The sequence below is a fragment of the Scomber scombrus genome, chromosome 5, assembly GCF_963691925.1.
Source record: "Scomber scombrus chromosome 5, fScoSco1.1, whole genome shotgun sequence".
In the NCBI taxonomy this organism is placed as follows: Eukaryota; Metazoa; Chordata; class Actinopteri; order Scombriformes; family Scombridae; genus Scomber; species Scomber scombrus.
This window is the reverse complement of record NC_084974.1, coordinates 118,144-130,921: the sequence shown is the minus strand read 5'-3', so window position 1 is coordinate 130,921 and position 12,778 is coordinate 118,144. Positions and strand designations below refer to the sequence as shown.

General features: G+C 39.0%; 1 protein-coding gene across 3 annotated transcripts in view; it reads left to right on the top strand.

Moving 5' to 3' along the window:
* Positions 1 to 786: 786 nt before the first annotated feature.
* LOC133979928 (vascular endothelial zinc finger 1-like) overlaps positions 787 to 12,778 on the top strand; it is a 48,788-nt gene continuing 36,796 nt past the window's right edge. For all 3 annotated transcript variants that reach the window (XM_062418468.1, XM_062418467.1, XM_062418466.1), the window contains exon 1: positions 787 to 859. In XM_062418468.1, coding sequence (XP_062274452.1) covers positions 827 to 859 — 33 coding nt within the window. In that variant the 5' untranslated portion in view covers positions 787 to 826. The remainder of the gene's footprint in view (positions 860 to 12,778) is intronic.

Genomic DNA, 12,778 nt, shown 5'->3' with positions numbered 1-12,778 from the left:
CAGCCATTAACGGTCCCTACTTGGGAAGCATGAGGTGTGACAACTTTGATTCCCTGACCTTTAATCTAGTACTATCATCAAATCAATATTAAAATTTGTCCAGGGCTTTCTATGATCTATGAAAACTGACAGACATCAACAACTTCAACAACTTTGAGTTAAGTGTGGTAAATTAGCCTAAGTATTTTGCAAATGCTTACATCCTTAGTTAAAATGGTGAACATAGCCTACTAAATGTTATAATGCTAAAGATAAAGGTACTAATATTGTCATTGGGAGCATGTTAGGATGCTGATACAGGGCTTTACAATGGACAGTGACAGTTTCCCTAGTCTCACATCGAATAGTTATGTGGAAAGAAACACACAAGACCGCAAAATGACTTTGTTTATACAAAACTGCAGAGGGACTGATAGTCTATGCTACTTTGTATGGTAGTTTCTTTAGAAAAGACCACTGTACAGCTGCAAGGCTTAGTTGATTAATGAATTAGACAGAAAATTATTTGGCAACTGTTTTGATAATTATTTCAATCCTTGTTAAAGCAAAATTGCCTATTAAACATGCTTTCTCTCAAATGTGAGAATTTGTCGTTTTTCTTTATCATACACAGTAATCTGAATGTCATTGTCTTTTGTACTGTTGGTCAACAAACTATTTTGAACTGGAAGAATATTAAATGAGGTGGCTTATGAAGCTGCCGTACAAAACAGCACGCTGGACTGGGCTCAGCCCCCGGGGTTACAGGAAGTTGTAGCTTCCATGTTTAGCTGCTTTGTTGTAGATTCCTTGTAGGTTTCCTGCAGATTTTAGCATAAGTGTTGCAATGGAACCGAGCTGGAGTACGTTTTTATTCCAAGTAAGTGGTACAGTACATCTATATTCTGATGAGCGGCATAGATGGTTTTGAAATTGCGTAAATGTTGTTCGTTTAATGTTTTTATTTCACTTTTTGAAATTAAGTAGAGTTGGTCAAGCAAAACAAAGGTGTTAGCTTTAGCCTGCTAGCTAGTCCCGCTGTGCTAGCCAGCTTTATGGAACCTGAGACCCCCGTCTGTGTCTTGTCTACGGAGAGTCTCCGATGCCGTTTTTGGTGTTTGTTACATTGTTTGAACTATACATTATGTCATAATGTCATAGCTGTCCCATTTCGTAGTAAATCGCCGCGAAGCTCAATCCAAGTGCCACTGCTGGTGATGGGCGCGCGCTAGCAAAGTAGCTAGTAGCTCGAGTCCCTTGCGTGTAGATATGTTAAGCTAAGTGCCTAACGGGTAAGCTAACAACCAGTTTACTTTTCTTGTCTGTACTTCAGCTATCCTCTCCACAGTACGGATAACGAGCACGGGTAGGCAGTTATTTATTGTGAGTTCAAACTTCAGGTAACGGAATGGTTTTAAGATATGTTACACCAGGCAGTCCTACATCAACGAGAAGTTGAGTTAGCCCGGCTAACACACTCATTAAATTGAAGGCTAGCTAGCACGCGGAGAGCAGTGAATTAACCAAATTGTCCATTTTACAACAAGTCTTGAGCCACAGACCGAAAACGAGCATGTAAACTTTCCGTCTCTATTATTCGACACTTTAACACTTATCATTTTAAAGAGAGAAATTAACGCTAGCCAACATACAAATTCAAAAGTTGAATGTGGCCTTTTGTTTTTAAAAACATGATGTAGCATGTGCAACTTTTTCTTACGTTTTTTCTTTGCCTAATGGGACGCCATTAAGTTTTATACACATTGTGTAAAACATTTCTGACCCTGCATCAGGATGGGTGTAACGCAGTGTAAACTATTCAATGAGCTGTGATTTTAAGTAGATAAACTGGTGCTGAGTAATGTGAGTTACTCTACTAAACTATATGCAGAGTTTATTAGAAGACCTGAGCTAACACAGAATGTGGCTAATTTTAGGCTTGTACATTTTATGTTTGTAAAGAAACACTTCTCCTGACATACAGTGGCTGCTCAGTACATTTCTGCTTATTGACAGTAGAGTATCATCAGAGGCTTTTGGCGACATGACATTCTGTTGAACTATGAACAGGATTTAAAGTTTGCCTCCAGCTTAAAATTTTAAGTATTGGTAAAAACAACACAATATGCTACTGCAGAATATATTATAACATTAGACAGAAGCCTGAGGACCCTCATGCAACAGCTAAATTATGTAATTACAATTGTTAATGCATTTTTCAGCTTTCTTTCTTGATAAATTCAACACTGATATGTTGTAGAGATATTGTTCAGATTTTGCAAAGTTTCAGTGCAACAGTGGAAAAACAAAACACTGCACTAGAGTCACTGAAGTGATCCAAATGTATTTCACCATTTACTAATTTAATTAAAATCACTGAATTAATCCAGTAGCCTGTACAAAGCTTTAACTTCTAGCCTTAACTTCGCTGTCATTATAGCAGAATGCAAAGCTTTATAATTGGATGTCTCACAGTGGGCATTTAGACCAAAAATAATGTAGTGGACTGCATTGATGTTGTTTGAGACTTGAAATGCAATCCAGAAAGTCCAGTTTTAGTAACAGATCCCTGTCCCATTGCATATGGATTTTTATTATATATATATATATATATATATGAGAGAGAGAGACAGGATTTTACCATTCTGGAAGTTATCACGACAGGAACTATTTATATACTTAGTTTAGTTTAACAGTGAAACATATCAAGGTAGTCAATTATGTGATTGATCAATCTATTCCTTGCTGGACAATGAACAGGGGCTGCCTAGGTTGCAGTGTTGTCTGGAACTTTCCTCTTTCCTGAATTTGTTTTGTACAGTCTTGCAACTTCAAAATGATCTGACACCAGGTTTTAGAAATGTTTGGCAATTATTATTATTGACACCATTACTATTAACAGGATCATTTTTATTGAATACATTTAACTTTTGCTTTTCTTGACAATGTATTTAGTGATATACATAACGGTGGAAGATTTAATTTGTGTACGATATATCACACCTGTAGTTTGTTAGTTGTATCAGATCAAAGCCATGGTTGATTGGGAGATGTTGTAAGTAATGAAATGCTGGAAAGGGCTCTTTGGTTTTAGGAAAACAGTGAAAGTTTTTGCTTGGAGCTTAATCAGCGTGTTCAAGTACTAAATGTTGATGCCCGATCTGCTGCAGCCTAATTTAGAGAGAATTTCTCCATAATCTTGAGTTTGGGTTTCAGACTTCTATTGCTACTTTCTTGTGTGGTATTTTTCAATGGCTTTCTATGCATTATACCACTTATGCCTTTTCTGTCAAAGTAAACAAATGTGACATCAGGAGCTGACCATGGGTTTGCCAGCTAAGACAATCAGACTGCACACAATTGCAGAGAGTTGTCCAGATTTTGTCTCCCAGGGCAACTGGGCAAAAATAACGTTTAAGCCCTGTTTGACATGTTTTCACTTAACCAAGGTTTTATTAACCTGGTTGCCACTTGTTAGTGCTCGTTCAACCAGGGGAGTTTCTTGTCCCTACAAGTGTTGGAAATGTTCCAGTGGCCAGTCCCTATCATTATCTGGTGGATCTGGTTGAGACTGAGAGTATGACCAGCCCTAATAAGTGATGTGCAAGAAATGACATCAATAGCCCATCAATTTATTTGCCAGTCAGGTGGCAAATGAATTTGTTGTTCGCTGTGGCATTCAAGTTAGCTCTAATGTTACAAAACTTAACATTAGCTTACGTTATAACGCTACATGAAACTGCATTGTTCGGTCATTTTCAGCAGTGTAACTGGGAAACTGGATATGCTTATTGTCATATATATAGATCATAAGATTGTGGTGTTTTTAAAACTTCAGCATAGAGGATCGTCATATTTATTGCAACTTCAGCCATATCTGCTGCTTTACTTCAAAACGCAGCTTTGATTGTTCACCGGAGTTTGCCGATGCTTCTCTGTGCCGTCTGTGGCACAGCAGCATGCACAGACTTCAGTATTGATAGGCAATTACTTGTGACATGTAACCAATCAGATAGGGCTATGGGTCGGACGTTACTTGAGACCACAGAGAGGTAACTGTAGAGAGGCTGCTTAACCAGTGCCAAAGTAGCTCATATCCATAATTAGATTTTAAAAAATCTAATATTCAGAAAAAATGCTGACTATTAGATCTGATAATCAGCTAGGCTAATAATCCGTTGACCCCTATTTACAATAGCAAGGCTCACTGCACATGTGGGTTGTTGACATATAAGCCTGAACATTTTCTTTTTTAAACTTCAAATATTATCCCTGAAAATGATTTATTTGTGTTGTTTTGACTCTTGACTTTCCAGATATGTTCTTTTAGATTTTGTATCGAAATATACACTTTTTCATCAATTTGCTGTATCAGTGTCTAAAATTCTCCATATGGTGTGACGTGAAAGCTTTTTTTATATAAAATAAAAATGAGGTAAATATTCATTTTCTAACTCTTTTAATCATGTCTGCTTTGATATTTAACATTTCCTTGTGAAAATGTACTTTATTTTGGATTATTGTTTCATCATGCAAAGGAGGACATCGCTCAATCTTTCAAGATATTTTTCATTAATTCTGTTAAACCTTGTAATAAGTCTCACAAAATGCTTGAGACTCTTGCTGATACTGTTTCCCTTGTGTCCTATTAATATTTTCATGATTTTTCACTAACAAAGCTCTTTTGTTGTCACAATTGTGAAAGTCGCACTAAATTATATGAGTGTCACGCCATATGACAAAATGCACCACACCACAATTTGTCAACGCAAAAAAGTGTATTGCATGTATTTTAAAATTCAAACAAAAACAATTGGGGAAATGTCTTATAACAAACTGATTTTAGGCACAGGTTACTGTAAGTATTTTCAAGAAAAACAGTAAATAATTATAATGGAAAATTCATACATTAATGGTCAAATCAATCATGAAGTTTGATATTTGTATACAGTAGGTCACATGTGAGTTTAGAACTTAAGTGGAAACTTAAAAGCTGAATACCTTCAGACCATATTAAAGTTCATCCAGTCAATGTCAGAGAGTTTGGCAGACCTGTGAAGTGGTCCTGACTCAGATACTGTGCATACTATTTGATTGCAACTGTACAATATGCAGTCTGGTTTATCTGGCCAAATGAAGATATTCTTGTCACCAACTTGTTTCATTGCAAGTCATTTCTGGCTCATTGTGACCTATCTTAATGATCTGGCCCACATATGGCCTTTCATCATAGTTGACAATGACAAAGGTCCCCACAGTGTAGCTGGTGTCATCATCAGAACTTGTTGTCATATTCTGCTTCAACAAGTTGGGTTGGTTGGTTTGTTGCACATCAGTTAAATCTAGGTGAGTGGCACCTTGTTGTTCCCCACTGGCTTTGAAAGCAGTGACCTGCAGTTTCTTTGGCTGAAAGCAAGAGCACATGTCTGGGTACTGGCAAAAGCACCTAATGGCGCTTTTCCACTACACAGTTCCAGCACGACTCGACTCAGGTTTTTTTGCATTTCCACTAGGGATAGTACCTGGTACTTTTTTAGTACCTGCTCTGGTGAGGTTCCAAGCGAGCCGAGCCGATACTAAATGTGACGTCAACAGACTGCCGGCCACTGATTGGTCAGAAGAGTTGTCGCTGGAAGAGTCATGAGCCGTCCCACAAAAGAATCAAACCCGGCATTTTTAAATACCGGCAACAGCGTTAAAGCCGTACGGCTCAATTTTCTTGCTTTGTGTGTGACAAAAAGCCACATACAGCAGCAACTACACTACTGCCTCAATGTACTCCATTGTTTATATGTTTTGTTTCGCATATGAAACAAAGTCATGGCAGTTTCGCGGAGCCGTGCTATGACGACCCCGCCCACGTTGAGTTGGTACTTTTTTGTAATGGAAAAGGCCGTTCCTGGAACCGTGTCGAGCTGAGTAGTGCTAGAACTATATAGTGGAAAAGTATTCGCCAGGTGAAAAGGAGAGCACTTGGTGTGTGTTACTTATTCCAACCACAGAGCACACTGTTGGAGGAAGCAAGCCATCGATATCAGCAATCTCATCTTCTTCAACTCATCTGATGTCCTTGTCTGTGTTGCTGCAAAGATAATTGAACAGATCTTTGGGTGACTGAAGATCTCCAGCCCCATGGGCATACAGCAACTCGCTTGAGAGCTCCACCCACTCCATCAGGAGCCCCCTTTCCATGTGACCTCTCGGAAAAATTCTAAGTTATCTTTTTAAAACCCAAAGTGTATGGAACAGTGCTGAGAAGAAAGCAGTTAGTATGGTTACTGTACTGGGTTGCAGGGCCATCACTTAGGATGCGGAGTGTATCAATCTCATTGTCACTCTTGGCCTTGAAATCCTCTCTGACTGGTTTGATGTGAGCCATCACAGCCCTTTCATCATGTCTCAGAGACTGTGAAACTGTTGCATAGCTCAGGGACCCACCAGTACCATATGCTCCCAGTATGCAGAATTGCTTGTTGCCTGTTGCCTCCAAAGTGAAAGGCTTGAATTTCAGTGTTAAGCGTGCAAGCATAGTTTTCACTGAAATCAATATGAAGGACCATCTCGTTGTTCTGCAAGTTCTGTTTGAGATGTCTGAACTGCCTAACCTGGTGAATCCAGTTGTAATGATGACCAGCCAGCTCCTCCAGATCTTTCTGGAACACTTCTAGCAGCTCGCTAACTGAACCACTTTTTGTTATTTTTACCCAGTTCTTGTATGTTTTTTTTTCTCCAACTGTAACTTCTTGTCTCTGCCACTTATCCCATGTTACACTCTCAGCTGGATTATGTGCGCTGACCATAGCCTCTTCAAAACAGCATGCTGTGCATTGTAGCCTCATACACAAGTCATTTTCTGTTCTGCAGCATATTGATGATAAGTGTTGAAAGACTTGTTGTTGTGATTAATCCTCTTTTTAAAAGAGTTGTAATTAAAAGCCTCATGTTTTCATGTTGATGGCATGCACAGGTGTTGCGATCACATGATTTTGGTTCAGTGATGTAGAACGTTTTGTATCTGATGAATTGCCTGTAAGACATCCTGTGCATTTCATCATTGTCATGATTATAGGCTTTGTGAAGGTCTTGAAGTGTGCTTGTGAGGATCCTTCTTTGTTTCTTGTCTCTTCTCCTAATTGTGTCATTTTTTCCTGGGAGCAAAATGTCTAAAAGCAGGAAAGACTCTACCCTTTTTTCCCCTCACTGGCCATTTTTTGGGTGCTCTGGGCCGAAAAGCTTCACTAACAGTGCGAACAGGCTTCTGCTGTGTTTTCCGTTTAATATTTTTTTCTGCTTTCAATTGTTCCTCTTTCAGTTTATTCATAAGTTCCTGATTCTGCCTTTTGATTTTCCTCAGTTCTTTCCTCAGATTGTCATTCTGAACTATCCACTTGTTTGGGATAAACAGACAGCTGTACTTTCTCAGGGGTCTTCACTGGAGGATTGGTGGAGGTATGTGAAGAGACAGAAAGCCCTGGAGGTGTGGAGCTGTTGGTTGGTGCTGCAGCGTTATTTTCAGATAGTGAAACCTCATGAGACGGAGGGTTCAGGTTCATGATGGCATCAGTGTCACTTTTTCTTTTTCTGTTTTTTTTGTGCATCTCTCCATTTCTCTCTCAATCGGTCTTGTTTGTAAGGAGGAAGTCAGTGCACACTGAAGGACTTGACTGAGATTTTTAAACATTTCATTTAGAGCTGGGCGGTATGACCAAAAATGTATATCACGGTATTTTTCAAAATTCTAACGGTTTCACTGGTTGAGGATGAATTACTGCAGTACATTGATTTAGGATTAACTATTTTACTGTCATGATGAGTGAATATTGTAGAATAATTCCACACTAGTAGTAATAAAGGTTTGCATACGCCCCAGAAAATGATGCTGTTTACAAAGAAGAGCCACTCATGATTCTAATGAAGTGAGGAATCAGAATGCAAAGACAATTGCAGTCAAAATACAGATTTCACAAATATCTTTTATAAAAAAGTAGTGCAACTTGCAATAATTATACTTTTGCTTCAAGTTCAAGCCCAGGTACATTACACAGTATTCAAGTAAATCTAAAAAAGAAATAAAACAAGTGTGACTTGGTGAAGAAACAACTTGCATTAATATTGGCTTGAGGTATATTCACATTCAAATAAATAGTAAAACAAAGTGAACTGAACAGCATTAAAAGGCAACTTAAATAATAAATACAAAAAGTTGTGCAACTTGCAATAATTATACTTTTGCTTCAAGTTAAAGCCCAGGTACATTACACATGTATTCAAGTAAATCTAAAAAGAACACCTGCATTGCTTTTAGGTCTATATACACATTCAAACAAATAAAATGGTAAAAAAAATTATGCAACTTGCATTAGTTATTACTTCCTTGAAAAGTATTGCTTCGAAGCCAGTATTGAACATATAAAAGAAACTTGCCAGCTAAGGACCAAGTGCCTTGATTTCTTGTCAGCATTTAGAACCTGACTAATGGCCCTCTCTTGCTCAAGCACTCTTTGAATCATCATCTGATGTGATCCCCACCTGGTAGGCGTCTTAGTTGTGAGCACATGCTTTGGAAGACCCAGATCGTTCTGAACAATGGCCAGGTCCCTTCTTTTCTTCCAAGAGTATGAGAAGGCTGACACAATCTTTTTCCAGACACCTACTGCACGTTGTATGCGGTCATCTTTCACACCTCTCTCTGTGAAAACGACAAACAATTATATTAGTTCATGTATCCTAATGATGTTTTAATTAACGTCATGTAATGTAACACCAGATAACTGGGTTAGCACAACACTGAAAAGGGTCCCGTCTGAAACAGTGTCGCGCGGCGCAGCGTTCCGAACGCTGTGTAATTAAATACACCAGTATGGAGGTATATTAAAAATTCATATCATAACGAAAATATACACCGGTATTCGGTGTGAACCGCTATACCGCCCAGCACTAATTTCCTTTCAAATTTACTTTCTTGGTAATGAGGTACTTTGCTGGTTGTAGCCTAGACTTTCAACCTTTCCTATAGTAGGTGTCTGTCCTATGTGAAAAGGCATGATCTATTTACTTGTCCCCCCTTTCGTAACGTCACAGTTACCTGTCTGAGGATTAACGTTGTTAATGTTGACATCACATGGCGGTTTTCATTAGTTTTTTGGGCTCCGCTGTTTTTTTCTGAGCAGGTTCTGCCTCAGATGTTGTAGATTTATGTTTTAACCAGTGGTCTGTGTTTGTTTCCTTAAACTTAATATCACTGTTAGCTTGTCTATGTTATGCTAGCGGGAGGGGCAGAGAGAGCTACAGGTGTGTTCAGGGTCGAAGTCAGACAAGTCGGACACAGCGGTTTCGACCAGTCGTCCTGCAGTAAACACCGCTGCAGACGTTGGTTGAACATTAATAAACATTAATGTATATTATAAGGGGCGGCTGTGGCTCAGGAGGTAGAGCGGTCGTCCTTCAATTGGAAGATTGGCGGTTCGATTACCGGCTCCTCCAGTTCACATGTCGATGTGTCCTCGGGCAAGACACTTAACCCCAAATTGCTCCCGTTGCTGTGCCAACGGTGTATGAATGTGTGTAAATGGTTAGCTTTCTCCTGATGTGCAGGTTGGCACCCTGCGTGGTAGCCCCTGCCATCAGTGTATGAATGTGTGTGAATGGAGTGAATGAGTTGTAGTGTAAAGCGCTTTGAGTGGTCGAAAAGACTAGAAAGGGGCTATATAAGTACAGTCCATTTACATCGCTTTAAATGTGTGCGGGAATATAAGTTTTGGATTTGCGGAAATCAATTAAATTGTGCGCAATCCGGCGCTGAAATTCAGGCCCTGCATATATATATATATATATATATATACATATATATATATATATATATGTATATATATATATATATATATATATACTTTTGTTTTTTTGTTTTTGTTGAAGATGTTAGTTAGGGCGGCAGGCGTGTGTTGCTTAGGTGGCCGCCTGAGCTGTAAAGTGCTGTGGGAAACCCTGTATATTCATGTAAAATAAAGTGCTTGTCATATGGTGTGACTTGTAAAAACTGTCACACCATATTACATTTTGATCAGTAAAGCTAATTTATTAGCTAACTAAAAACAGCTAGCTTATACTTATCATGTAATTAGGCACATGGCAGCAAGGATTTTTAAGAATTAATATGTAAAATTTGTCAAAAATATTTATTTTATTATGCAAATAATGTCACACTATAAGACACAAAACATTGACCACTATTGATGATGTCAGATACAGAGCTTTTAAACTAAAAATCAAAAAAGCAGAACTCACCTTTTGACCTTGTCAACTACTTCAGAGATGTTACTGTAACCATACACATAATTAAGAGTAGACGCCGCATCGACCGCTACTGCCTATTGGCGCAGACGAGTCGTGGGGCCGCCGTCTTGGACAGTTCACCCGCTCCACTCAGTGTAATCTGTTTGGCAGGCGCAATGAAGTGTCAGCGCATTTAACTCCCTGAATACTTTACTGATTTTTACCCGGGTTTTTTTTTGCTGCAAACGTCATACATGTAGCTATGATACAGGACACATGGTTTGGCATATATTAATATTCATAGTGGGCTTAACTGTAATAGAATATTCTGATATGTGACGTATGATAGGTATTTTGCAAAACACACAATGTGTGTATATATTATAATTATAATAATAATAATAATATTAATACTAATAACTTTATTTATATAGCACCTTTCAAAAACAAAGTTCACAAAGTGCTATGACAGACAAGGCAAGCAAAAGCATTACAATAAAAAACAAGACACACACAACACAGAGAGAGGTAACAAGACTGGCATTGACAAGATGAGAAAGAAAGTTCATCAGAGACAAAAATGACTAAAACAAGGAACCTAACGCAGGAAACACGCCTGAAGATACAGATTCCCAGCCAGGGAGGGTACAGCTGCCGCCAGATAGCCAGGAAGTGCAGATGCAGTTCTTCAGCAGTTGGATACACTCTGCAGATATACAGACGAACCAACAGCTTGGAAGACAAGCCTAGATCTGCGTGTCCAAGGGTTTCTACAGCAAGAAATGACCGCATCCTGATCCGCATGTGCAGGGAAAACCCCGAATGACACCACAAGAGCTTCAGCAGCAGTGGTCAAACCAAACTGGTGTCCAGTGCATGGTTTCCGCTAGAAAAAATTGGCACCGGACAACGTAACCGGCAAGTTTTCAATTTACCGCACAAATGTTTGAAATTCCGTTCAAATATTATCTGAATTTATTGTGCTTAAAATGATAAATGATATGCAGGCTATATAAGAATGATATCAAGGCATGTCAATTTATAGCGTAATCTTATTATTCAAAAGTAGGTTATATCAAATAAAATGAGTGCCGTCAATTGACTCACATGCGTAACTTCTAAAATAAATAAATAAATATTGCACAAGCCTGCGTTCTTTTAACATGAACATAAAACAATTGCAAACAACTACAATTTGCAAACAAAAAAACACATCTGGACTACCATACCATTTTAATAACGCAGCATGCTGCCAACTTGAAATCAAATAGATGCAATACAAACTCAAAACAAACTAAAAAATCCCTTAACATGTTTCTGGCTTGGGACATTTTAGCCTACTTTTTACGCATTTTCGCTGCAGTGAACTGTGCAGCAGCTGAATTAAAATAAAAAGTCTCAAATGTCTCTCCGCAACTTGCAATGCGCATCAGTCTTGTGACCTTGTTCTCCCCTTAGGGAATTTGTTGCGCTGTTTTGATCCGGTTCTGCAGAGAGAAACCTCTCTCAGGGATCATGCAGGCTATTTTGGCCAGTTTAGCCCACTCAGGGTAAATTTAGCTGAAATCTTTGATCAGAACTTCACAGGCTGTTAAGAAGTTCAAACCTCCATAGCCGCGGAGCGCTGTCATTACAGCGATGGCGTCTCGTTGCACACTTGCAGCATCGATGAGCGGGGCTGTCAAATATCAGTTTATCTTCATCGAAAGTCCATATTGTGACATACAAAATTCAAATTGTACTTAGAGGGAACATTTTGACCGGAGGGGTTAAAAATTACCGGACATCAGCAGATTTTACCAGTCAAAGTCCGGTAATTACCGAATAACGGAAACCCAGGTCCAGTGTTCCAACCACACTGTATGTGGCTGACTTTTAGACCATGGCTTAAGGTCCTACAAGGCTGTCAAGAAGCCCCTGATCAATGAGAGACACGTCGTTGGGCCCAAGCTCACAATAACTGGACAGCCAGGAATTGGAAGAAGATTCTGTGGTCAGATGAGTCCAGTTTCCAGCTTTATCTTCCTCCTGCTAATGTGAGGGTACGCAGAAGGCCATGCGAAGCATTATCTCTAGCAGTATCATGGTTTGGGGATGCATGAGTGCTGCTGGTGTTGCCGGGGGGTAGGCCCCGCCAACCGCGCCCCCAGCCGCCCCATAGGGGCCCCGGCCATGCCCCCAGACCGCCAGGCGAGGAGCCACGCCCCCAACCCAAGCCCCCACAGCCCGGTCCCACACCCCATCACCATATTAATTTCTATTCATCCCATTATATGTCCCTTTACTAATAAATATTATCAATATATTGTGTATGTATATATGCAACAGAACGTCATCATATATATTAATACTATAACCTTATTATCATTATCAATAAAAGTTACAAGATGTGGTAAGTTGTAATAATAATATTAATGATGATGATAATAATAATAATAATAGTGAACAAATAAGTAAATAAATAAATAGAATGAAATAAATTATAATTATAAATAGAATTACAAATAAATGAATAATAATAATAATG